At 40.0% G+C, this 25,668-nt stretch overlaps 1 protein-coding gene across 1 annotated transcript in view; it reads left to right on the top strand.

Annotated features, from left to right (window-relative positions):
* LOC307257633 (uncharacterized protein) overlaps positions 1–25,668 on the top strand; it is a gene marked incomplete at both ends in the record, with an annotated part of 92,550 nt that overhangs the window by 46,865 nt on the left and 20,017 nt on the right. Inside the window, 17 exons of the mRNA XM_080036892.1 lie at positions 6,859–6,921; positions 6,996–7,040; positions 8,241–8,273; positions 13,174–13,212; positions 13,330–13,374; positions 14,129–14,164; positions 14,674–14,718; positions 15,676–15,720; positions 16,203–16,256; positions 18,628–18,699; positions 20,010–20,051; positions 20,657–20,734; positions 21,366–21,401; positions 21,614–21,667; positions 21,907–21,960; positions 22,699–22,740; positions 25,449–25,553. Coding sequence (XP_079893018.1) covers positions 6,859–6,921; positions 6,996–7,040; positions 8,241–8,273; positions 13,174–13,212; positions 13,330–13,374; positions 14,129–14,164; positions 14,674–14,718; positions 15,676–15,720; positions 16,203–16,256; positions 18,628–18,699; positions 20,010–20,051; positions 20,657–20,734; positions 21,366–21,401; positions 21,614–21,667; positions 21,907–21,960; positions 22,699–22,740; positions 25,449–25,553 — 888 coding nt within the window. The remainder of the gene's footprint in view (positions 1–6,858; positions 6,922–6,995; positions 7,041–8,240; positions 8,274–13,173; positions 13,213–13,329; positions 13,375–14,128; positions 14,165–14,673; positions 14,719–15,675; positions 15,721–16,202; positions 16,257–18,627; positions 18,700–20,009; positions 20,052–20,656; positions 20,735–21,365; positions 21,402–21,613; positions 21,668–21,906; positions 21,961–22,698; positions 22,741–25,448; positions 25,554–25,668) is intronic.

Genomic DNA, 25,668 nt, shown 5'->3' on the forward strand with positions numbered 1-25,668 from the left:
TCAGTATTTTTCTTCTAGGCTTTTACACAATGGGTTTATAACAAAACACTTGTTACCCATAAATAGTGTGAAGGGTAAACTATAGTTTAGATTGTGGTTAGCAAGCTAATTAGTTGTAAGATGGTTGTTGGCCTTGATGCTAGCAAGAAGTTCAAGTTGGGGTTGGTCGTCACATTTTTTGGGGGGTTGGTTGTCACATGTTATCCAAAGGCTGCAGCCAGAAAAGGAACCCAATAACGAAAGAAATTGTCAAGTTGTATCCTCACTGACACCCCAGAGAAGGAAGGAATAGAGCAGGAAAAGGCAGCTAGCATGCAAAAGAAAAAAGGGCAACAAAATCAAAACAACCCAGTGCATCCCAAACTAGACCAGCTGCCAAGGCTACAGTAAGTTATGTATTCCTATTTGTCAACTTGACAATGCAATTAAACTTTCAAATGTAGTTCTGCTTTATTGCCTTCTCTTTAAGATTATTCCCATTAAGATAACATTGTGACAAACAACCCCATAGTGTGTGACAACCGACCCCTTGATGGGGTTGGTTGTCACAATGTGTAAGGGTGTCTTTGATGATTAATTTCTTCTTCATTACAATACGATAGAAAAAGTGAGGGGTACACATTTCAAGCCAACACCTTAAGCTTCAATTTAATGTAGGAATGACTATTGAAAGATGTTTAGGTGATGAGCAATTCTCACTAGAGTAAAAAGTGTGCCTACTTACCCCGTTCTCCCCTATGTTATTTCTTCCAAACCTCTCCTACATGACTCCAAAGAATCACCTGCCTCTTTAATGACTCACACAGTTGGACACAAAGTCCTTGTAGAAAAGACAGACTGGATGGACGTGTGTGTGACATTTCTAAATGGCAATGTCCTGATGATACCCTTAGCATGTGCCAACTTTTTGCTTCCATCCCCTAGTATTGGCATTTATGAGTCACCTGTTTTGCTGAGGTGGATCTCAGGGGCAAAATCATCTATTCAAAACACACTCCAGGGCATCACTCTCTCTCTCTCCTGTCCGTTGGCAGCAGGACATTGCTCGCAGTTGAGGGAGCAGCGGTTTGTTTTCCAAAGTCAAATTAGCATCGCACCACAACAGTAGAGTCCATGAAAGGCACACAACAAAGAAACACTCTAGAGGTAATCTATAGACTGCCGGGAGCCAGCCACATCTATATCAGAGGTGCAAATGTTAGGAAATATAATACAACAAGCGTTTTCTGTTTGATTATTTTTTTCAAGGGAACTTTAAATCAAGGTTAGGGAAGACAGATTGATGATGAAAAAATAGATAATATATTTACTGTTCATGATTGTTTGTATATTTTGTCTTCTGACATGATATCTGTTTATCCTTTCTCTGTGTGACACAACTATTTCACTGCTTTTAATTGCAGGGACCCCAAGGAACCGCCGAAGGATCAAGTGCCAAGGTATCGCTCAAAACATTATGCATCACTAAACAAAGTACTGACATGTGGCATTTAACGTAGATTTGAGCTGTCTTTCGGTTTGATAAACCGGTCCTTACCTGCACTTCCAGCAAGGGGGAATTGTCAAGATGCATTGTAGCATGTCATCTGCACTGTGTTGTCGGTATATACGTAGATGTACCACCTTAACTAGTCATCCCAAGAAGCCGTTCCAGACACGTGTGTTTCTGTGACCAGACTTCTGTCCTTGACTGGCAGTTTTATAGCAAGGACCTGGATCTCTCTTACCATAAATGGCACCTTTCAGTCAATTGTAGCAGTCCTTACTGTGCAAGTGAAATAGCTGTTCCCACCCTGCACCCCCTGCAGTGCAGCCCAGCATGACTCAGTGCTCACACTCCAAACAGACAGATGGCCATTACGTACAGTGCTTTTGCAAAAAGGTTCTGCAATCATTTTCATGAAGCCCATGGGTGCCGTAGCTCACCAGAGGCACATGAGAGATACATGGTGTAAAATACTCTCAGACACGGACCTCTACCAGGCCTCCCTGCTACATGCCTCCTTCACAGCCCCCCCCCCCCCCACCCCCCAGCCCCCACGGCCACCCACCAAGCCTCCAGTGGCCCAGTTGTGATCATGCTGAGAGTGAAGGCTATTGTGTAGTCGACAACCTCTCGACCGCAGCTGTTCATTTGATGTATAGGTGCATGGTTTGCTGGGGTGTCAGCTCGGCCTGCAGGATTTTTCCTGCTCCCTCTGCCCAGAGGAAAGAGAAGTGTCAGCTGGACAACCTTGAAAAAGAAAGTTGTCTGTATAAGGGCACACTTATTATCCCTCAAAACAAATGGGATGGCAGTATGTATACCATAGGTGGAGCCACAGCGGTCTCGTTTGGATGAAATATTACTTAGTATTACCATGTCCTAGTAGTAAGTCAAGTTTAAGAATGAAATGTCAAACAGAGGTAACCTTGATTTAGTCTTCACAAGTTCTTCTTTCTAATAGGCTTCTGCGTTGCAGCTTTATTATCTAATTTGAATCAGTCTCATATCATAAACTAAAGCCGTAAAACTCAAACCTTCTCTTGGCAGAAAGGAAAATAGCTCTGAGATTGTGGGTTCAGCACAAATGTATCCCAATTGCTACTTCACATTTATAGGTTTAGTTAAATAAATTACTGAAAAGTTTGAGCATGGTGAAGAACACATTAAGCTAATTCCATGTGACGGTATCAGATGATTACTGTATAATGGGGCGTGTTATCATTTCCAAGTTTGTGGGTTCACTGTAACTTACTGTACAACATTATACTCGATCTCCAATACTAAAAGGTAGAGTTACACCTGCAGGGGACAAAGCCTATAGGAGACCAAAGCTAGTCATTTGTCTCTTTAAAGCATTCGTTATAAGACCATTGCCTCATGCGGAGGTAAGTAAAAGATATGGTGCTTAGAAACATTGTGTCAATGCTCTAATGTTTACATTAAATGTGCATGCCTGCCTTCCTCGTGCTATAAATCAGTCATGCCCTTACATAACGGATACATCTTTGTATTTGTCATTATGAATTCATTCTTAAACATCTTGTCCCAGAGAATCACATGCTAAAATTGTCTTTTATATGAAAAGGTTGGGTGGTCCTCCCTTAAAGAGAGACGTGACGCACATTGGCATATTTTAATTTACAAAGCCTTGACCGGGAAGCTTCCTCGTTATTTAACTGAATTGCTGCAAATCTCAGATGGGCTTTATCAGACCCGCTCCACTGACATGCTTATGCTTTATGTCCCACAAGCCCGGTCTGAGCTAGGAAAGACAGCTTTTAGCTTCAGTGCCCCTGACTCCTGGAACAACTTACAGCAACAAATTAAACTAAATAACTTCATATCCTTTAACCAATTTAAACAAACTATTTTAAATCTGCCAAACTCTACCTGTAACTGTTTTAATTAGGCTATATTGTACTCTCACCCATTTAATTTTAATTGCTACCACTTAATTTCACCACTGTGTAAATGTTTCAATTGTTTTTCTCTTCACCTGTTATTGTGTATTTGATGTATTTGCGTTGAATATTGTTAATGTATTGTTGTTTTTCCTTTGAATTTGTTTGAACTCGACGTCATTGAAAATGAGGGTCACCCCTCAATTGGTCTCTCGAGGATAAATAAAAGTTAAATGAAAAATGAAATGAAAATAAACACGTATAGACACACATGTAAAGGGATTTACACAGTGAGCAGTAATAATTGAGCAGCATCAGATATTCTCCTAACTTCTCCGGTGGCTGACCTTGTGCATTTTTCAGGTTGGACAAAACACAACACAAGTTACACTAAACTGCAGCTCGTGTAACATCTGTGCGAGCTGAGCGCCTTCTCACTCACTCAGCAGAGTATGAACGTTTTTAAGTGGGGGGGAAAAAAGGGCCTGTGCGGTGGAAGGCAGTGCTCTCATGAATCACATCTCCATAACTGTATCTCCCACTGACAGTCTCAAACGGGCTCCGACAGAAGAGCGCAGATATTGATGGAGAGACGGAGACGGACGCAGACAGGCCTAATTGCAGTTTGATGACTCGAGGTGCCTCAAAGTCAACATCAACCCCGCAGGCTTCCGCAAGGCGAACCCAGTTCCCCTGTCCCATTCACGCTGGGCTTTCTCATTGTGTAAATACAGTGATAGTCTGGATAAATACCGGCTGTGCTGCAGTTAATCTCATTTGAAAGGTTTATTAACTCCGTTCATACCCCTTTGCCAGTAAATTGACTTTGAATGATCTTCCATGGAGATCTAACACAACGATAACGACAGCACTACTTTGCCCACGCGTCCATGCCGGAATACAGCGCACATCCATTTCTACATGACATCCCGGGCTCATACTAACTTTCCGTCACTTGTGATTTACATTGAATGTCAGTCATCACTCAGTGGGTACACTGTAGCGTGAGCGGCCTTTTGTTAGGATAAAGGCCCTCTGACTGACAAACAGTGATATAGTTGGTGAGATTATGGCGGTAAAGTCACAAGATCCCATGTGGTTGATAAAGCTGTACAGAATCCAATTAGCACTGAAAGTAAATTTTGCTTCGAGGATGTCAACGTCTCTGCCTACAATATTAAGACAATCCATCTGTTCATACATGGCAGCAGGCAAACTGACTTAATAATAACTCATCACATGGACAAGGAAACAGTGACTATATCTTATTAAATGAATGATATTATTGCTACGGCCGGCTGTTGTCAGCGAGTGGAGGAAACAGGGAGGGGTGGAAACTGAAAGGCAATTATTGTTTGTTAGAGTCCAGCCGCGCTGCGATGCCATGTGCAAATATGCTGCAACCTTTTCTCAGAGGTCCTTCTGTCTTCTGATTGCCCAAGCAACAGATGCTCCGCAACGTATCAGCATCGAGTATTTGAAGCGATCCCTACAAATCTTCATACATGCCATAGAAAAAATATATTTGATGAACCACCCACTGTATTTTTTTTCCCCTCTGCTTTTGAGTTCTCTGTGTTATTGTTTGGAAAAATCAGGTGAGCTTTATTAAGCATGTCATGGAGATGTGAAACCGTACATTTATCCTTCTCCTGATGCATTTGGGTGATTCAATCTGCTATGTAGCTAAAATAATAGCTTATAATAGCAATGGGATGTGATGAGTCTATTGTAAATGTTTATATATATATTTGAGAAAATAGCTCTGTCACAAATCACTTTTAACTATTCACTTACCATGTGTCTTGACTAGTGTGTAAGTGCATTCGTTTTAAAGTCATGTTTACTTATTCTTAAGTATTCTCCACCTAACTGACAGGAAGAAGTCCCATTAAAAAAACTCTCCCTGGCAGTCATAAAGTGCCATCTATTGACAGACTGGGGAATTATTTCTACTTGGAATTGTGGGAAAGTGCTGCAATGCAACAGGGGCTTGAGTTTTACATTATCCTCCTGGACTTACACCATAGTCTCATGAAGCCATGCCTCTCACAGTGTCCATTTTTCCTACCATAATTACACACCATTTTTTCCCCTGTGATGACAAAGTACTGTAGGGGAGAACGGGGGAATCTGAGGCATCGAGTAATGTGAGCCACCCCCTGTATCTAGGCAACGAAAAACATTTGTGGTCATGTGAGATATATGTTTTCAAGCCCCTCTCATTTCCCCATGGCCCTGAAAGAGAGGACCTCATGGTGCAGTGGTAAGCATGTTTTTTTTCACCAAAATAGGTATTTTGCATGTAAAAGTAAATTTTCTTGCTGTCAACTTAATCAACTGTTGTGCCAAAGCAAATGTATTCACGTAGAAAAACTTCTATCATATGTGTTGATGAACTACCAACATATGAAACCATGTGATGCTGATAACTGAAGATTAGCCTGAAATGCTAAGAGAGGTAGTTTTTTCTCAAATTGTGGTGGTGGGGGAAAGTGAGCCAAATGCTGTGGGGGAAAGTGACCCACTGTCTCACTTTCCCCCACCATGAGGCACAAGTTAAGTTTAGTCTTAAACATATTTTAATGTAATATTACATGACATATGTTTTATTTTAATGTCATACACATTTTAGCCATCATGCCAACGAAATACACCAGGAAGACGACCTGGGACAACCACACGGAAAGAGCACCTTCTCATCTTTCCCTGTAACCTTCAGGGCTGGAATGTAGAGTAGGCCTAGTTGTAGAGTATGACAGGCTGATGTTATAATCCAGTTGGGTCTTCTCCTGTGTTCTGAGTCCCAGGCTGTTCTCGCTGGTTCTGATTTTCCTATGCTTTGACCCCCAGACACTAGCTGGCTCTAAGGGTCCTGTGTTCTTACCCCCAGACTGTGTTCTAATCTAACTGGTTCTATCTTTCATTTGAATCTTATTAAAACCTTTTGAATTATAATATGTTGTGTTTGATTTTGTTCAGTTACTTTCAAGTGTTTAGAAAATTTGCTTTGCTTAATTGACCAAACCCCATCATTCTTTTACTAGTCCAACATTAGTTCTGGAATGTGTGGCTAGCTTTCAGGATTCTTACTGTTACAATATGTGTTGTTATGGTAGTTTCAGAGTGGAAAAAGTAAGTGGATCAGTTTACCCCACAGCTGGGGTAAAGTGAGCCACATGACAACTTTTTTTTAAACAATCATATTTTCACTGCCCTTTGTCTTGAATTTTTTTTGCTAATGCCCATTTCTTGGAAACATCCTGAATTAATGGCAAATGTGTAAATTTGAGTGATAAATCATTTTAGCTTGCTTAGAGGGGAGCAAATGTAAAAAGTGTCTCAGATTACCCCGTTCTCCCCTATGTTTTTTTTATGATTACTTATACGAAAACTGTCTGAGCTTTCTGTCTTTTTTGCTCTGCCTCTGCTGTCAATCATCTGTTGATGATCTGCTCATTTCACACACAGACAGAGAATGGAGAGACTGGAGTCCCGGTGGAAAGAGGAGAGAAAGGAGAAAGAGGAGACCCTGTACGTATTTTCCTCTAGTGACATTTAAAATGCCGTGGTGTTACAGAGTCATTAACCGAGGCCTCCTCCCACAGGGTCAGCCAGGTGCCAACGGGGACACGGCGCTAAAAGGACAGAAAGTAAGTCGTCAATGTCAATTGTCACACATGATGATTCCTTCTGTTTGTGTACCTGAGACTCAGCTTGTGTGGGTGTGTGTGTGTGGGTATGTGTAAGTGTGTGTGTAAGGGGCTGAGGCAAGCAGAGAAAAGAGGAGGTGGAGGGAAGGTAGTTTAAGCGATATAATTGGTATGATAGAGCAGAATTCATAGCTGAACCTTTTGACTTAGTTATCTTCTCCCCTGCAGTAGACACAGTACCAAGGGTAGGATTTTTTTTAAAGTTTTGCCCTTATGTCTTTTCTTTTTTTACCTCAGTTTGACTGTTTATCTGTCACTTAAAGATACGTAAACAGGGACGTGCTCTCAGTGATAATGCTTACATCCTGATGCTAATCTAGTACAATGTTTAAAATGCAAAATAATGTATTGAGATTATATCCGCCTATGATGGCTCTAGATTTGAAGTCGAGGGATAGTTTAAGTAATTATCATACATGGGTCTGTGCACCATAAAATGTTGGTACCAAATTTCATGACAATAAATCCAATAGTTGTTGAGGTATTTCACTAAAAACCCAATAATATAGTGGTATACAGTTCAGTGGGTAGTATTCCAGTCAGGCCACGGCAACTCCAGTGTGGGCCCTTAGGCAAGACCCTTAATGCTATCTGCCTAACTCAAGTATAAGTCCCTTTGTCTGTCTGGACTAAAGTGATGGAACAAGCCAAATCGGGCAAAATCGCATTGTTTGTGCCTCTTAGTTGTGCATAGTACTTTACATATTGTATGTGGCTTTCAGGCTGTGTTTTATAGCTTGTACATTATGAATGGAAGAATGGAGGCTCCTTTATTCAATGCATCACAATTAACAATCTTCTCTGTTCCCTGAAGCGTCCAATGCGCCGATAACCAAGGCTTATACTCAGGATATATATTCTGTACATATAAACTCACACAATGAGTACAGCATCTTTCTGCACCATACCAGGATGCTTTTTGAAAAGAGTGCCTTAATTTGTTCTTTCCACTCATCATATGGTTCTTCTCGCATCACTGTTCTCAGTGAGACAGTATTTTCTGGTCATGGTATTTTGTCCTTGATTGTTACTCGAAAACATATTGTTGTAACTGTTCAAGGTCATTTGTGGCAACCTTTTTTTTGTTCTTTCTTTGTCGCTGTCGGTCTGTTGCTAATTTTTTTTCTCTATTATTTTCAGGGAGATGTTGGCCTTCCTGGTCCTCCTGGTCCTGTAAGTATGATAAAGTGTTGAACGCCCACCTCGCAAAATATAGTTCTTAGTCATGAGATTTTTATCAAATGGTTATCCTCAGGGACACCACACCATGTTGGATGAGTCACAACAAAGGAAATTATTATATCATCAGTGCTTTGTTCTCTGTGATCAGCCTCAGAATATTTGCCACATTTTGTTCATCACTAACGTTGTTCTGTGGGGACCAGGAAAAAGCAACGGCAATGCAGTGTTCACCTTTGCTGTCACACCTCCAACGTGGTTGCATGTCATCTTGTAACTCATTTCTATTCTTTCACAAACCTGCGTAACTTAGTTAGAAATAGTCCCTGGTTTTTCTGCACAAACATTGGATCCGTGTTGATTAAGGGCATAAGACAAGGGCAGCCTTGTCAGGACAGTTGAGATAGTTTTGTTGAATTTCTTAGAGGAAGAGCTTTGTTGTTTTGTTCACCTCATGAACTCACTGATATTTGGCAGCATGCTCCAAGTGAGTTATTTTTTAGAATGGTACATAGCACAATATTCTGCATGACATAGCTTACACCTGCATTGAAAGCTGCAAACTTTGATTTCAGATATATGTATGGCATGAACACATTTGCACTTGACATGATCCACTGATGTTGCATAAAAAAGCAACCCTAATAGTGTGAATGAATGGGGGTCATGCAGCTCATGACCTGTTTATAATGATGACAATTGTAGATAAGGTTGTTGGACCAAACTGGTGCTGCATCCAGGGAAAGGCCGATTAAAGCAGAAAGACACAGAGTGGGTGGATCTGGAACGTTAAAATTCATAAATTGAGACATTTTAAAAATCAAAATAAAACAATTTGACAAATCAGTTCTGCGAGGTGACAGTTATGACTCAAAATACATGCTGCCACCATGTCTACTATTCTTCTATAAGAAGAAAAATAAATTAAAGTATAAACAGTGTCAAATGAAAACTTGGTGTGGGAGCCCATTTGTCACAAAGGAAAGGTGTTGACATCTTGATGACTCTACCCTAATGGTATTTGTTCTAAAGATCTGCTACCTACTGACGGGCCTTGCTTTCATTGTCATTCCTTGTTAGGGTGATTCATATGTAAAATAGCGAAGAAACTTCACAGGTTTCAATGGTTTCCGTCTATCAAACACAAAAGTAAACTTTCTTTTTATAAAAATAGATATAACTGTAGGTGGTATGACTGGTTGTTCAAAACGTTGAGTTATTGCTTATCAATTATTTTTTAATAGTTTTCTCTTTTTTCCTAATTTCCATTTGTACTGGGGGGAGCAAAATAAGAAATGTTCTATCAAAACTAAAATACTCAGTTTGCTTCTTTGTTGTGAAGAGAGATACGGGCCGCAGAGGATATAGGAGATGTTAACTATTGCACACACAGCAGTGGGGGGAAAGCATCAGTCATTTGATAAATGAGGCTGTTTGAATATTTAGTACCAGTCTCTGTCTATGCTCGCCGCTTTCCGGTGGCAGATAATTTTGGCAGTTAAGCATTGATTTCCCTTACACAGCAGAAGCAAGGGCTCAGATCATTACCCTCCCTTCATAAACCTTCTTGTGCCTCTGTTTATTAGTTACGGGGAGGAGCAGCGGCAGGCTTTCAGGCATTCACGGCCATCACTTCCCCCCCTAATGCCCTTAGTGTGGCAAAAATCGTCTTTTCAACTCTGGGGATAGTCCTGTTTTTATTGCCACGAATATTGCCTTACAATGGAGCTTTATAACGTATTAAACCAAATCTGTTATTCCAAGTTTTGTTGAGTAAAAAAAAAAAGGTTCTGATGAAACTAAGAGATAGTGTTCAGGCATCTGAAGCGTGACAGTTGATAGGAGCAATGCTTATGCGGTTGACTGCACGTTGAAGGTTAACTGATTATGGAGACGCTCCAGTGGGACAGCAGGGGATTCGGTAACTCGCTGAAGGTTACTTTGACCATTGTAGCTAAAGGAGGGGTAGAGGGCTTCATGTCAAGATTCTTTCTACTGTATTGCTCTTAATCACAGCAGCAATACTCTCAAAGGGCTGACAGGAACACTGAAAAAGGACTCTGCCTCACAGGTGGACAAGCAATAAACTAAAGAAACCCCTAATACCAACAAAATAAGGGAAGACAACAGCAATTACTTGCTCAGTAGAAAGGCTCATCCCCTCCAAGTTGTGCCAAAAGGCCCCAAAAATCCCCACCAGGGTATGGCTATTATATGGTACTGTCTCTACTTATTTGATCATTTTGCTAAAACCACCCAAGACTGAACTGGCTCAAACTGCATACAGGGGTGAAAGGTATAGTTAACACAAAGGGCCTAAGGACATTCAGATTGTAATGAGTCTTGATGATTCTAGATAGATAATTAGCTCTCCAGATTGCTTTGCTTAGTGTTTAATACATCTGGCCTTAAAGATTGGCCTGGTTTTTGAATCTTTTGTTTTTCACCAACAATTTATTATTGTGCATCTCAAATCCAGATTGCATCTTGCCCATGCCACACGCGATTAATACATGTCTGCAGTGGCAGTGTCGAAATGCGATCATGAGCAGCCCAACTGAATCAGTCGTTTGTATAATCAGAGATTGCACAGTTCCTCCTCTCTCTTAAAAATGCATTTTGGGAGGAAAATGTCTCTGTAATGCTGTAATGTTTCTTTGTTTAGACATGTATGGAAAAAAACCCATTAATCCTCTGTGTGCCCCGGGTGTATTTTTCAGACCATTTTCAATAAGGTGTCATCAGGTTGTACTCTGATCCACCGTGATTCATTTAAAATGCCACATCTAAAAGGCTAACTTGATTTGATGTATAACTCTGAAGAAACACTTTGATTTTGACCAATTGCTGCTTTAATTTTGGATTCAATATGAACACTTCACCTGAAGTAGTTCCAGGAATCTGTCCACCTCAGCCGGTTGCTCTTGACCTTTCCCTTGCCCAGTGGTCCTGTCACCCAATATCGGATTTAAGCATACCAGGTGATGTGTATTTGTGTAATGAGTTAAGGTGTGGCCTAAGGAGATCAACACTCTATATCAAGGTGTGCATCATTATTAGGCAGTTTCTCTTTCTCAGGCAAAATGGGCCAAAAAAGAGATTTAACGGACTCTGAAAAGTCAAAAATTGTAAAAAGTATTTCAGAGGGATGCAGCACTCTTGAAAATGCTCACAGAACCATCAAACATTTTGTTGCAAATAGCCAACAAGGTCGCAAGAAACGTATTGAGAAAAAAAGACGTAAATTAACTGACAAAGATTTGAGAAGAATCAAACGTGAAGCTACCAGGAACCCATTATCCTCCAGTTCTGCCATATTCCAGAACTGCAACCTACGAAGTGCTCAGAAGTACAAGGTGTTCAGTGCTTAGAGACATGGCCAAGGTAAGGAAGGCTGAAACCCGACCACCACTGAACAAAACACACAAGTTGAAACGTCAAGACTGGGCCAAGACATATCTGAAGACAGATTTTTCAAAGGTTTTATGGACTGATGAGATGAGAGTGACTCTTGATGGACCAGATGGATGGGCCCGTGGCTGGATCAGTAACGGACACAGAGCTCCACTTCGACTCAGACGTCAGCAAGGTGGAGGTGGGATACTGGTATGGGCTGGTATTATGAAAGATGAGCTAGTTGTACCTTTTCGGGTTGAAGATGGCCTCAAAATCAACTCCCAAACCTACTGCCAGTTTCTAGAAGATACTTTCTTCAAGCAGTGGTACAGGAAAAAGTCTGCATCTTTCAAGAAGACCATGATTTTTATGCAGGACAATGCTCCATCACATGCATCGAAGTACTCAATTGCATGGCTAGCCAGTAAAGGCCTTAAGGATGAAAAAATAATGAAATGGCCCCCTTAGGGCGGCATTGGCGAAGTGGGTAGGAAGATTGCCTCTGGATTGCAGGGTCGGAGGTTCGATTCCCCACCTACCCGCCACATGTCGAAGTGTCCCTGGGCAAGACACTGAACCCCAAATTGCTCCCGATGGTTCAGAGAGCGCCTTGCATGGCAGCTACTGCCATCGGTGTATGAGTGTGTGTATGAATGGGTGAATGTGTTAAGATATGTAAAGCGCTTTGGGGCTGAGAAAATCGTCTAGAAAAGCGCTATATAAGTCAAGTCCATTTACCATTTACCATTCCTCACCTGACTTAAACCCTATTGAGAACCTATGGGCCCTGCTTAAATGGGATATTTACAGTGAAGGAAATCAGTACACCTCTCGGAACAGTGTCTGGGAGGCTGTGGTGGCTGCTGCACAAAAAGTTGATCGTCAACAGATCAAGAAACTGACAGACTCCATGAATGGAAGGCTTGTGACAGTTATTGAAAAGAAGGGTGGCTATATTGGTCACTGATTTTTTTTTTTTTGACATGCCGGAAATTTTTATTTGTAAATTGAGTTGTTTTATTATTCTCACTTTAACAGAAGAAAATAAACAAGTGAGATGGGAAAATGTTCTTTTTTTTATTTAGTTGCATAATAATTCTGCATACTAATAGTTGCCTAATAATTGTGCACATATATATATATTCTCGTAAGAAAGACAAAACCTCACTTTTACTTTCGTAAACATTCAGGTTTAGGTTCATTAACGTTTTGGATTGACCAAGAGCACTGTAGTTGTTCAATAATAAAATGAATCCTCAAAAATACAACTTGCCTAATAATTGTGCACACAGTGTGTGTGTGTGTGTGTGTGTGTGTGTGTGTATATATATATATATATATATATATATATATATATATATTTTTGTGAATCAAGAGGTTATTGCTCCTGCATTGCCTTTAAAAAAGAATCAACAGCCCGGAAGAGGGTTTATTTCTGACAAACTACTTGCGAGATCAGGAGAGACTGTTCAGACAACATTGTCTTTATTACTTCCAGGTGATGACAGCTCAAGGATTAAGACAGCTCTCTGGAACTGTAAGCAGCTGTTTACATCATTATATCTGAAAACTTTATGTATGGCATCCTCTTTTATTGGTTCCTCTTTAATTCAATCAGATTTTGAAGTGGTCTTTTTTCTCACTTGTTTTTGAGGATGAGATGAAGGAGAAGAGCCAGAAGGGGGAAAAGGGAGATCAGGTAACTATGTCCCTCAGTATTATCTCGATGTAAAGACGATTTACTGTAAGAAGCTAGTATTAAGTATTAGTTTTCAAAAATTGCATCCAACAATTCACATCACAGCATGAAAGGATGATTCCTTTTCTCATGTCCACGTCGATAAAGAAGCGTCGACATTGTATTGGGGGAAACAAAAGATTGGGCGTCACCAGAGTTGGAGCACAGAATGACTTGGGAGTACAATAATTGTGTCGACCTTGGAAACAACAGATGCACCTCCTTTGAGGCAAGCAGATAGCAAGGCCACTGATGCACAGCAATTGACCAAACGATCAAAAAGCAGCAAAATGAAAAATAAATTACATGTAGAGATATAAGAGGTGAGACGTGGGAGACATCAGAACCAAACAATCAGTACTATACGGCCATGGCAAGTGTAAGTGGTATGGAAGCAAGAAAAAAAACAAATGTATTCATCGTATCTCAGAGGTAATTCGGTTGTTTGTTTTTTTTTAGAAAAGGTTGCTGCTTTGATTATATTCACATACTCAGAACAAAGAAGCAAATTTGGCAAAGGAAATATGCTGTGCTTTTACCATTCATACAATATGAAACTTAACTGCATGAAGGTCCTCGAGGACAATTTTTTGTTTATTTACTTTACTCCAGTCAGCAAGAGGAATTGGCTTACTTGACTGTTTTCTTTACGTGCGTCCGAAAAATTACGGGTGTCTGAGAAATTATGGTTGTCTATCTCTGTCACTCTCTACAGGGGGAGAGAGGAGCTCAAGGACCGCAGGGCTTCAAGGTAACGTGTTGAAGACTTAGCACTTAGAACTAAAACTTCAACATCGATATCCCCTGCCAACAGCATACTGTCTGTTATAAAATAAGTCCTTAATGTACCTTGAGTAGCTTGCTGTGTAGAACTCAACAGCAGAAGTAACATCAGGTTAGGGCTAAATGGTGTACACATATTGTTGATAGAAATCCATATTTCAGAAAAGTTTTTTTTTTATTTAGTTTTTGTTTGCAAGTATTCCCATTTCAGTGTTTTTGAGCTGTAAGTCAGAGGGCCTTAACTTTCCAGCGACACACCAGAGTCATTCTCTTCCAGTTGGATGATAAGACCATTCCCTCCCTTCATTCAAATGTGCAAGAGTTCTACTGTATCTTAGATTGAGAAGAGAATCAAATACACACTATAGGCTTTCTCCCATGAGTAGGCTATTTACTCTAAAGTTACTATGATAACAAATCTCAGGTTAAAGGTCTGTTTTTCTCTTCCATTTTCCACCAATGATCGTGACGTAACAGGGAATCATCGGGCCAACGGGACTAAAGGGAGATCAAGGACCAGAGGTGAGTCTTTACCGTATCTAGAGTATGTCTACTGTGCGTCTAACAGTAGTTCAAATAGAGTCATCTAAAAACCTGCTGAATAGAAACAACGGTGAGCTGCTTAGGCTATTAATAGAGACACAAAGAAAAATAAAACCTGAAATGTTGATCTTGTAAAAGAGTTGGACCTCATTAACAACAATTTGATGTTCTTGTGTCTTGATGTAGAACGTGATCATAGCATCTGGTTCAGGCCATTATTAAGTAGCATACCAAAATGTGAACATCTCATTAAACTTACCCTTTCGCTGATTCTTCAATTGTTTTTTCTTTCTTTTTTTTTGATGGGAGGGGGCAGGGGCAGTTTCCATGGGAATAATAATTTGATGAATGTGAACTAATATTTTTTTGATTACACTCATTAAAATGAAAACCGTTATCCTTCAGGAAACTAGATTATTGTTTTAGATTAAGTTTTTAAAATATTATAGAAAAACAATTTACAGCACAATGCAAAAAATATATAGTTTTTCATCCCCGTCATTAAAAGGGGCATGTGAGGAGAGCAGCCATGATAGTGATGCCTGTGAACTCATTTTTCTCAGTTGGACATAAGCCTAGTTTCCATGGTGATATGTGGACAGCTCAGTCCATCCATGTATATGCAAAGACAATAATGAGTCATCATACATACATATATACATAAACAAAGTAACCAGCATGTAAGCTTTTATCTGAAATAATGTGTGAAGGCAAACCTATCGCTGCTTAGTCATTATGATGTTTTTCAGCCAGTAATTGTCATGCAACTAACCATAGTTAGAGGCAGCAGGGTCGTGGCTTAACACAACTCCACCATTGTTGTCTGCAATGTATAGCTTGCCAGACTATGACATTTGAAAGCCTGGATATTTCTGTTACCAAACTAAGGGAGAAAATAGCCCAAAGTGTTGTTTTTTTTTCTTTGTGTTTGGCCAGGGGAAGCAGGGCCTGCCTGGACTCCCGGGACTGCCAGGCGACTCAGTAAGTATATTGGCACTAGACACTAAGCACTTCATGTCAAGCCTTGCTTTGTCTCATTGCCTTTTCTATCACCTTGCCATATCCTCTCCCACTCAGTCTGCCTAAAGGAAAGAGAGAGATAAACAGATAAGTGTCAACAGGCAGAGACAGAGACAGGAAGTTAGGAGGAAAAAGTCCGGGATTTTTACACAGACGATCAGTAATCAAATTTAAGAATTAATTAGTGGAAAGAGGCAAATCTAAGCGCTTTATGCCAGCAACGGAGGCTGAGGCCCAATCTGTTCTCCACACCTGCTTCGGTAATGAGCATCTGTCTTTACTCAAAAGCAGGGAGGGAAAAAAGACGCATTTCATAAATCCTGGCTAAGGGAAATTATGTTGGAACACGGCAGCCCGCTGAAGCAGTGAGGAGGAGGAGATAAATGTGTGTGAGGAGATGAAGGCCCGGTGATGGATGTGTCTCTTTTCACCACTATTTACAGGGCTCGCCGGGGGAGCCAGGGGTGCTTGGGAAAGATGGCCTAAAAGGAGAAAAGGTAGGCAAACTTTCAATTCAAAGTTCTCACCTCAAAAGAAAAATACGGAGCTATGATGTTTTATCACAGGTTGAACACAGCTAGACAACCCATAAAAACACCTTTCAGATATCTCGCCCTGCATGCCACCCTCAATCACACTGTAACTGTGTGTTCATGCCTTTTGATGTATTTGAATACTCGCCTTTTTATACTTGCAGCAGGAACAGACAAATGTGCAGTTGAAATGCATATTTGATGGGGTTTGTCACTTGTCAAAATAAACGAAGCTGTACTGGAGTCACCCTGTTACACTCCAGGGCAGATAAATAAAGCTAAAGTGCTTAAGCCTCCTATCCATTCACATTTATAGTCCTCCTTTGTCATCTGTTGCAGTACTGATGCAAGAGGCAGTTCTGGTTGAACATTCATCTGGTAGTCTATGAATAAATGAATGTGGAAAAAAACACGGTTTTATTCTGTACGCTGAATATGAAGCTGGAGCCAGGAGATAATTAGCCTAACTTTGCATAAAGACCCGGAGCAGGGGTCCTAGCTTTAGACTTCCCCTGTGTATCTATAATAAATCTGCTCCATACAAATCAGATTTAATCCATCACACATTTGTGGGGGGGGGGGGAGGGGGGTGGCTTATGTGCAAGACTCATTTTCGCCCGTGGACAGAAGGAACAGCTGCTAATATTGTGCCAGACAAGAGTAATAATATATATTTATATATTATATATATGTTACGTGGCAATCCATCCAATATCTTTGGGTTGTTCAGTCTTTACCAAATGGGTGGTCCAACCAATTAAAGGTGCACTATGCAGTTTTGGGGAAGGGGGATTTGTTAGTGTGAGTGTCAAAACAAAATCATTTTGAGTAACCTGGAAGTAAACACAAGATCGGAATATGTTCACAAAAAACAGTGAAACAGACACTTTTCAGGTTACTTATGTCTTATGTCAAACAGTGTTCCAGGGATCCAATTTTCCTGTGAGTAAAGTTTGTTTATTACGTTATGAGAATATAACTTACAAAATGTTCACTTCTCTGCAGTGTTGGGAATGTTACTTTAAAAAAGTAATTAGTTATAGTTACTCATTACTTGTTCCAAAAAGTAACTGAGTTAGTAACTGAATTACTTTATAATAAAAGTAACTAGTTACCAGGGAAAGTAACTATTTGCATTACTGTAAAAAATAAGTTGCTATATGTCAAAGAATTTGGATTTTTCTGAGCAGTTTCCACAAGTTAGTTGAAATGAGTAGAACAGACAGGTAACCTTCGATATTTATTGCACATCAACAGACAGCAAGAGGTGTATCCTGCACTTCAAGTATTTTGTTCTCAACTAAAGTAAACATTTAAATGACAAAAAGTGTGTTTAACTCTGTAGTCTTCATTAAATAATTCAAACTCACAGTCTCAGACAACTGGTATGGTAGACATTCTGTACTTCAAGTATTTTCTTCGAAAGTAAACAGTTAAACAATATAAAGTGCGTTTGCAGTAACTGTAGCAAATCAAATCAATCAAACTCTCACAACCTGAGACAAATAGTCTGGAAGACATAGGCTACTGTATTTCAAGTATTTTCTTCATCAAAAGTAAACAGTTTAACAACATTTCAATTTTTCATCTGATTGCTCCGGACTCGTCATCTCTGCTGCGTCTTCGAATCTGTTTGGTGTGTGTGGTGCGCGTGGCCTGGCTTGTGTGTAAAAACACTGGCTCCGATTGGCTACCATGAAACAGGACTCTGCCTTAGCCAATCATAATCGCTTATCTCGTTGTTAACCCACCCGGTCTCCTGACTAGCAGTTTGTGTCTGGAGCCAAGTGTGCGTTTGGATTATGCATTTCATTCATTTCATTCATTCAATTCATAGTTTCGCACCGCATTTAACGTTCTGTAACGATAACCGGCGTTGTAACGACGGAAACAGTTATTAGCTAGATTACCCCGTTACTGAAAAAATAACGACGTTACCTAACGCCGTTCTTTTAAACGGCGTAATTCCAAACACTGCTTCTCTGATGCACCCAAAGTTACATAGTGCACCTTTAACATTGCTATTGATAGAACAATGTAGTTTAGAGTTGATGAAAGACAACAGCTCTAGGCTGTCACTACTGTTTCTGCCTTGTGGACAGCAATTTCCAGCCTCCAAACTTGATGCTTGTGTAGGGTCAATGCTGGACCAAAGGGCTGTCCCCTCTAGAAAAAACTATGTTAACGTTTATACCCATGAAATGATGTCTGAAAGGATGCCTGCCCCTGCTGTAACCTCCTGACTCTTCTTTGTGCATTATTGAGATGACAGAGCCAGTCGGACATGTTTGTTTATATGAAGGAGACTCTGAATACTGTGTCTTTCTGTCTGTAGGGGGACACTGGTGGACTGATGGGGCCCCCAGGTCCAAAGGGTGAACCTGGAGTACCTGGAGGTGGATATATGGTAAGGTTCCAGTTTAGACCGTCATTTAGATCTGCCCTTATTTGCTTCAGCCCTCCAGACACAGAAGGCAAAAGTAAAAACTTGAGTGTAGAACAGAAAAACAACACAAGGTAACAAAGCAGATTGGCAAACAGCTGGAACAGCAGCAGATACGTTGAGGGAAAGTAGCTCCTCAAGCTGCATTGCTGCCATGACATTATGGAGATGACAATATGCCTTTCAGTAATCCGCCATTAGATTCCCCCAGCCTGGGTAATCACCTATCCTCCCATTGTATATCTATTGAAGAACTCTTCTTCATGGACTTGGCTTTGCATACAGAAATATTCATTACAGCTTCACCAAAAAGGCAGCACATGTGCAGCTAAGGCCGCATGTCCTTGTTGACAGCGTTTGAACTCTTCAATCACAGGAAAGGGATCTTCAGCTTTAAACAATCGTGTTTTTTTGTGAGTGGGAACACTGAACAGCACATCAAGCTAGGGCTATTGTGTTCAGATCTTCATTTCTATCTGGAGGCTTCGGAGGAAAATGGTTTCTCACAGTTTAATGGTCTTTGTTGTGTTAGGGGAGAAAGCAATAAACAGGACCCAATGCAGATGGCCTTGATTATTTGACTTGCACAAGTACTGTAGTTACCGCACTCTATTGATTTTGCCTTTGAATAAATTATGAGTAATTTACTCTGTGGTTCTGTTATTGTTTGCGTAGAGTAGAGTAGTATCTCCCTCTACTGTGACGTGTTTGCTCCAATGGATTATGTGTAATGTAGATTCCTTTTTTTTCCTCAAAAGAAATGTAAATCATAAAGTTATATCATCCGTCTCAAAATGTTCTGTACTTTCAAAACCTTTCTCTGTTTTACGTTTGGCTAAATTAGTACATTTCTTCCTAGAACTGCATAGTTGCTGTGTTCGAATCCATCTAATTTACATTGTGCCATGTAGGACTTGTAACACTAATACATGCTGACCACAGAAATCAATGTCTCATCTCATCTGTACAGTAAATAACACGTACAGTAGCCCTCAAGTCCAATCAAGGTTTTTTTCTCTTTGCTACAGCATTATCAGTCAGTCTCTCTTCATAGAAACGATCAGATTTGATTTTGTTGTATTCAAGTATTGAAGAATGAGCTCATAATGTGATGCTGTGGCCATACTGTAAGCATGTAGCAAGTGTACTGTTTCATTGTTTCTTGTTAAAATTCCAGCACTAGAGCATACTTTTTTGGGGTTGCACCTGGAGTCTGAAAGTGGATTGATGATGAATATGATGTCTGATCTTTTTTTCTTCCGGATGCTATGCAGGGCGATGGGTTGTCTCCAACTAGAGGCTCTCGCGGGCCCAAGGTAGGAAGCTTTGTGGTGCCAACCATATATTGTATACAGCCCTCTTTGTTAACATTTGTACATAGATCAGTGATATTGTGTCATATATGTTTAATCTAACTCACTGATGTTAGCCTTAAAAACATTTTCATAAAATTTTGAGAGTCTGTGTTTAGGTGGGTTTGGTCAAGTTAGCTTTTTGTACTAGCATATGGGGTAGTTTAAGCTGTGTGTTTTATCCATTTGTCCATGACTGTTAGCTGTCTAGTTCAACCTTTTATCCATTACGTAACCCCTAGTCGATGCCTTAACAGATAGCCAAAACATACCCACACAGTGTATGAATATTAATTTATCATTTGGAAAATACTGCACAGAAGATGCACCAATCATGAAAGTTGTATATGTGTGTTGCACAAGTTCAAAAAGAATAGATTTTGAACATGTGCCTGCCACAAAGCGGTGTTTCTAACACTGAAAGCTACCAAAGGCAAAGCATTGAGGGATAATGAAACCCGGTCAATACGTAAGTCAATACGTAATAATCATACAGTGCAGCAGCTCTCTGTGACTTAACTACCATTAAAATGCCACTGCCTACTGCCTTGTTATTGTTTTTTCGTCAGGGTGAGAGAGGCGTCCCGGGGTTGCCAGGAGACCACGGTGAAAAAGGTGAACCAGGAGAAGGTGTCGTCGGACGGCTGGTGAGAGTGACTCTGTATTGATTGGTCTATGTGTCTCCCAAATTCATTATTTAGTTCAAACTATGACACCTTTAGATTATTGTGCAGGGTTTTTATACACAGTCTGGAAAGTGTTTCCAAGGTTCGAAAGGTGCTTGAAATCTAAACACATTACTGGAGATTGTCAATACACACTATATGAATACCCTTCCACTTTACAGAGAGGGCAAAGTATGAAATCATGAGACAGTTTTTATATATTTAAATCTTCAGGGTTTTAGAAAAGTTGAGTTTTTATCATAAAAGTGCTGAAAAAGTGCTTGAATTTTACTCTTAGAAGATCTGTATGAACCCTGCCTGTGTTAAGGGCACTGATAGAAAGAGACCCTCTTTGAATATCAAGATCAGTGTTCATTTAATACAGTCTCAGATACAAAAGCCGGTCATCACTGTGAGGTGCTGGCGTATTGCATTACATTCTCTGCTCCGCCAGCTTGAAGCTCACCGTTTTGATTCAGCTTTCATTGTTGAAATACAGGATTATTAGAGACAGAGAATCAATAGAGCAAAAGGTGTCTTAACACAATTCCTTTATTGGATCCTGGGGTGATAGGAGTGGATGGTGTTAACAAGATATGTGATGTGTTCTTAGGGCCCCATGGGACCCCCAGGGAAGCCGGGCGTTGAGGTCTGTGCAAAAAACATTCTCTAAATCAACAAACAAACAAACAAACATCATGTTACAATGTATTAACTGATTTTTCATCTCATTGATGCTGTGACCACCAGTGGTCTTGCAATTCTTTCATAATGTGGATAACACCATGCAGTTAGCAGGAGGGTGCTGGTTGTATAAAGAAACTTCAGATCGTTAAAATTGTTGCATGGGTGCTTTTTCAGGGTCTTCGAGGACTCCCTGGTTTATCTGGCCCTGCTGGAGTTCAAGGAAGAGAGGTGAGTGAGATCAGTCTGTTCTTACACATATACACTACAGCAGATAACAGATGGCTGTAAGCATAAAATAATATCAGCTACCCACTGTTGATGACCAAGTATGATACATCATACTGTAGCCCCTGGACACAAATCCCCACCAGCTGAGATAGGCGTGAGAGCAAAGTAATGGTGTGTGCATGTCTGCTTGGAAACATAGCCAGAAGGATCGTTAACTCCTTTTCTTTGTCTCATTAAAGGGCCCCCCTGGTAGACCAGGCCCCCCAGGCCCTGCTGGACCCCCAGGTGAACCAGTAAGTAAGAAAATCTAATATCTGATTTCTGCAGCTGTGCATAACTGAGGCTGAGTACTACAGAGCTCACCTTACATTCCAAGTCACTCTTCAGAGTCCAGCTTCAGTGTTCGATAATTAGCAGCTTATCCTTCGCTTCAATAACTAACATCACCTTCATGAAAATGATGCAGTTAACCAAAAATTGGCTGTCGTTAGTGCATGTTTTTGACCTTCTTGTGTTTTCATATGTTTCAAGTCAGATTTTACTCTAGTTATTTTAGCTGTAGGGTGAGTACCATACGAGAGCTACTGCTGCATCGAAGCCTTGCAAATGTAACATACAAAGAACTTATCATTAAGACCGGTAAAGACCCAAGAAACCAATTCATTTTTCAATTTGATGTCTTTAAAAAGTACACAGGGCTGCAATTTGAAAATGTTTTTCTCAACTCCAGAGAACAGCAATGTTTTGAAGATATGGAGAGTGTGTCCTGCAGCACCACAGTTATTAAACAGTTTCCTGGAGCGTGTCAGAAAAGAATTGAAAATGAAACTCTGTTAAAAAATGTTTGGGGTGGAATCATATTTCCTTTAAGGCGTATAAGATGGTCTTTTAAATCGATGTTTTGAGCTACTTGCCAGATGCAGCTGCCCGAAACAAACAACAGCAGAATAACTCTAACATGAACACTTGAAAGATTTCCCAGTTCCCGAAATTGAGACATTTCAAGGATTTCCTTTCTTCTCTTTTGACAGACTGCCCTGCCAATTGTTGGAGACATGGGTGCTCTACTCAAGGTATATTTTCTTCATAGTTGATGATAGCTACACTTTTTCATTACCAAAAATTATGTATCAATAGGCTATGTTTATTGTTCATTTGAAAGGCAACTATTTTATTAATATATGGATGCTATCAGCTTAGAGAGTAAAAGAATGAAAGCCCTTGAGTGCCTCCATCAGGTTGACTGGGAGAATTATCTGTAGAAAAAAACACTCAAATAATCACCACAGGTGCAGAGTCAAGCCATACTGTACCACAATTTGACGTACATATTGAGTGTAAAACACTTTGCAATTAAATGCCATGTGAACGAGCAATACGGAACTTCACACTTGTTTTGTTACAGCAATCATCCTAGTTGGAATTGTTCATTGCTGTCAATTATAATTGAGTATCTTTCTTTGAGGATGCCTCATGCTAGATACAAAAACTGCATACATTTATCAAATGTATTGATAATAATAAACTGTCTTTACGGTCTTTAAATGCCTTTACACACATAATGACATCATATTGAAAATATCAATATATTAGTCTATTCATCTATTGGTTTATAGTAAGTGAGTTTGATCAGACACAAGATATGCACCACTGCTTCAAACATTATATTCTATGTACAATATTTCAGATCCCATGAAGAAAAATAAGAAAAGCCTTTTATAGGACAGCTTTCACTTCTCTTGCTTGAAAATGGGTGAATTCAATTTCCTCTTGTAGGTCCCTGATCACTCAAACCCAACAAAAAACTTTAAACTGCTCTTACCAAAGAATGTACAAGGATGCTCCCTAAATCCATATCTTTATTTTCTTATACTGTTGTCCCAAGTGGCATTCCTAAAGGGATATTGGCCCTTGTTTACCAACAGTTGTTACAAACAGCATTCAAGGTCCCTTTTTTTGTTTTCTGACCAAATGCAAAATCTACTCTAGGGCTGCACGGCCAAATTCTAAATGTGAAACACTTTCAAGCCTTTAGACTTTATTACCGGCTATGACACAGTATGAAAAGGGAGATCAAGTGCTTCTAGTGTGGCTGTTACCTTTCATAACTGGCCTTTTCCATCAAAACACACACAAATTACTGATTGCTTTAGTTTTTTTCTTTTGATGGAAGCAGATTAGTCACTTACTACTCAACAATAATACCAGCAGGAGAGCACTTTGCTGAATAAACCTCTCTCATTTGTAATACTTAAAGCATTTCAAGTACAATGCCTTTACATAGCTAATTATTGACGGATATAGCCTGATGCTAAACGTCGTAATTTTGAGTGACACGCTTCCTTCCGTGTCAACTTGTTTATCCATTAAGTGCTCTGTTTGATTCAGCTAATGTTCACAGCCTTCACCAGAATTGCTTAGTGGCACTCTAAATTGTACTTTCACCACCTTGATGTCCCCTACTAAAAAAGAACTAAGCACATTCAGCTCAGTTTAAAGTTTCTTTTTCATTTATAACCTCAATTATAACTCGCTCTACAGATGTTGTTTGATTGATAACATTTCCCTTGATTCAGAATTAGATAACGAGAATGTACGGACCATTTCAGACTATTTTTTTAATGATGCAGTATACCTGTTTCTACTGCTTCCACTCCAACTGAGAGCTCCTTCCTATTTCCTGGAAGATTGCAGTGCTGCCTATATATAATCTAAACCAAAAATCGGTGACAATGATCTTTAAGATTCTCACCTTAAATGTCACAGCCAATGAGTTTGACAAAGTTCACCACTCACCTTGATGAGAGACACTCTTGGAGACACTCTTGGCGGGTTCACATTATTTCTGCTCGGCAGACATTTAGAGAACACTGTGTGTCAGTCGGGGTCTTGTCCTCCACCCAGGGGATGTGACATAATAAAGGGCGAAAAAATGCAGTGCCCCGGCGTAGATTTTTTTTTTAAATTAATTTATTTTAATGTGATACAATACAATGAACCACAAAGTGATACAATACATACTTGAGACCACAAGACATAAACAGACAATCACACAAAAACATAAAAAGCAACGTAAAATAAAATGAACAGTAGTCACAGACAGCAGTGCCTGCAAAATTTAACATTTTCTGTGTTTATTCAGTCAACCTTCAAATTCATACCCCTATACATATCACTCTCTAGACCATTCTTCTTTCAGGGGACCATTCCCTAAAAAATATATTAAATACCTACTTCACCGGTGGAAATATGAAGGTGTATTGAATTCTGAGATCCTAGTATAAATGTGCAAAAAAAGAAAATCGGTTCATCCTAGCCTGAGAAAAGGCAGAAAGAGTGTTTTATGGTCTCACTGTCTACCCTACATGTTCCCATGTGTGATGTCACACATGGTGAAATGTAGGGTTAGGATTAACAGGACAGCTGGGTCAAGGGAAGACTGGGGGAAGACAAAGCTCATTAATTATATTATAATAGCGATTTTATAATGATAGTATGCCGGTTCCGTATGGCTGAAGTATTCCTTTAAGTGTATCTCTTAATGCATGTGATACTATCTCCAATGGCAAGATGGACATACTTTTCATACCACATTGTAATATCAGGAGGATCTTCATCTAACCATGTATGTAGTATTGTGAGCCGTGCAGCATACAAAGCAACTCTGAGAATGTACCTGTACCTATACGATCACAATTGGCATCCAGTCCCAGTAAGCTTGATGAAATCGTATCTGTGTGCCACAACTTTTTGCTTCCTCCCTTTGCCTGCGCGCTGGCAGAACGCCTGTAGCGTGTGCCAGACGAAGGTTCCGGGCCTTCCTGGACAGAAGGGAGAGAAAGGGTCCCCCGGAGTGCAAGGAGGAGAAGGCATGCTGGGAGAAAAGGTAATGTATCAGTCACCGGAAGGCAATTTTGGAACAGACACTGTAAACATGTTTACTTTGCAATACACAACACCTGTTAAATCTTTCCCTATGGGGTTGCTGATTTAAATACTTT

This window comes from Ammodytes marinus (assembly GCF_949987685.1).
Source record: "Ammodytes marinus genome assembly, chromosome: 11".
NCBI lineage: Eukaryota > Metazoa > Chordata > Actinopteri > Uranoscopiformes > Ammodytidae > Ammodytes > Ammodytes marinus.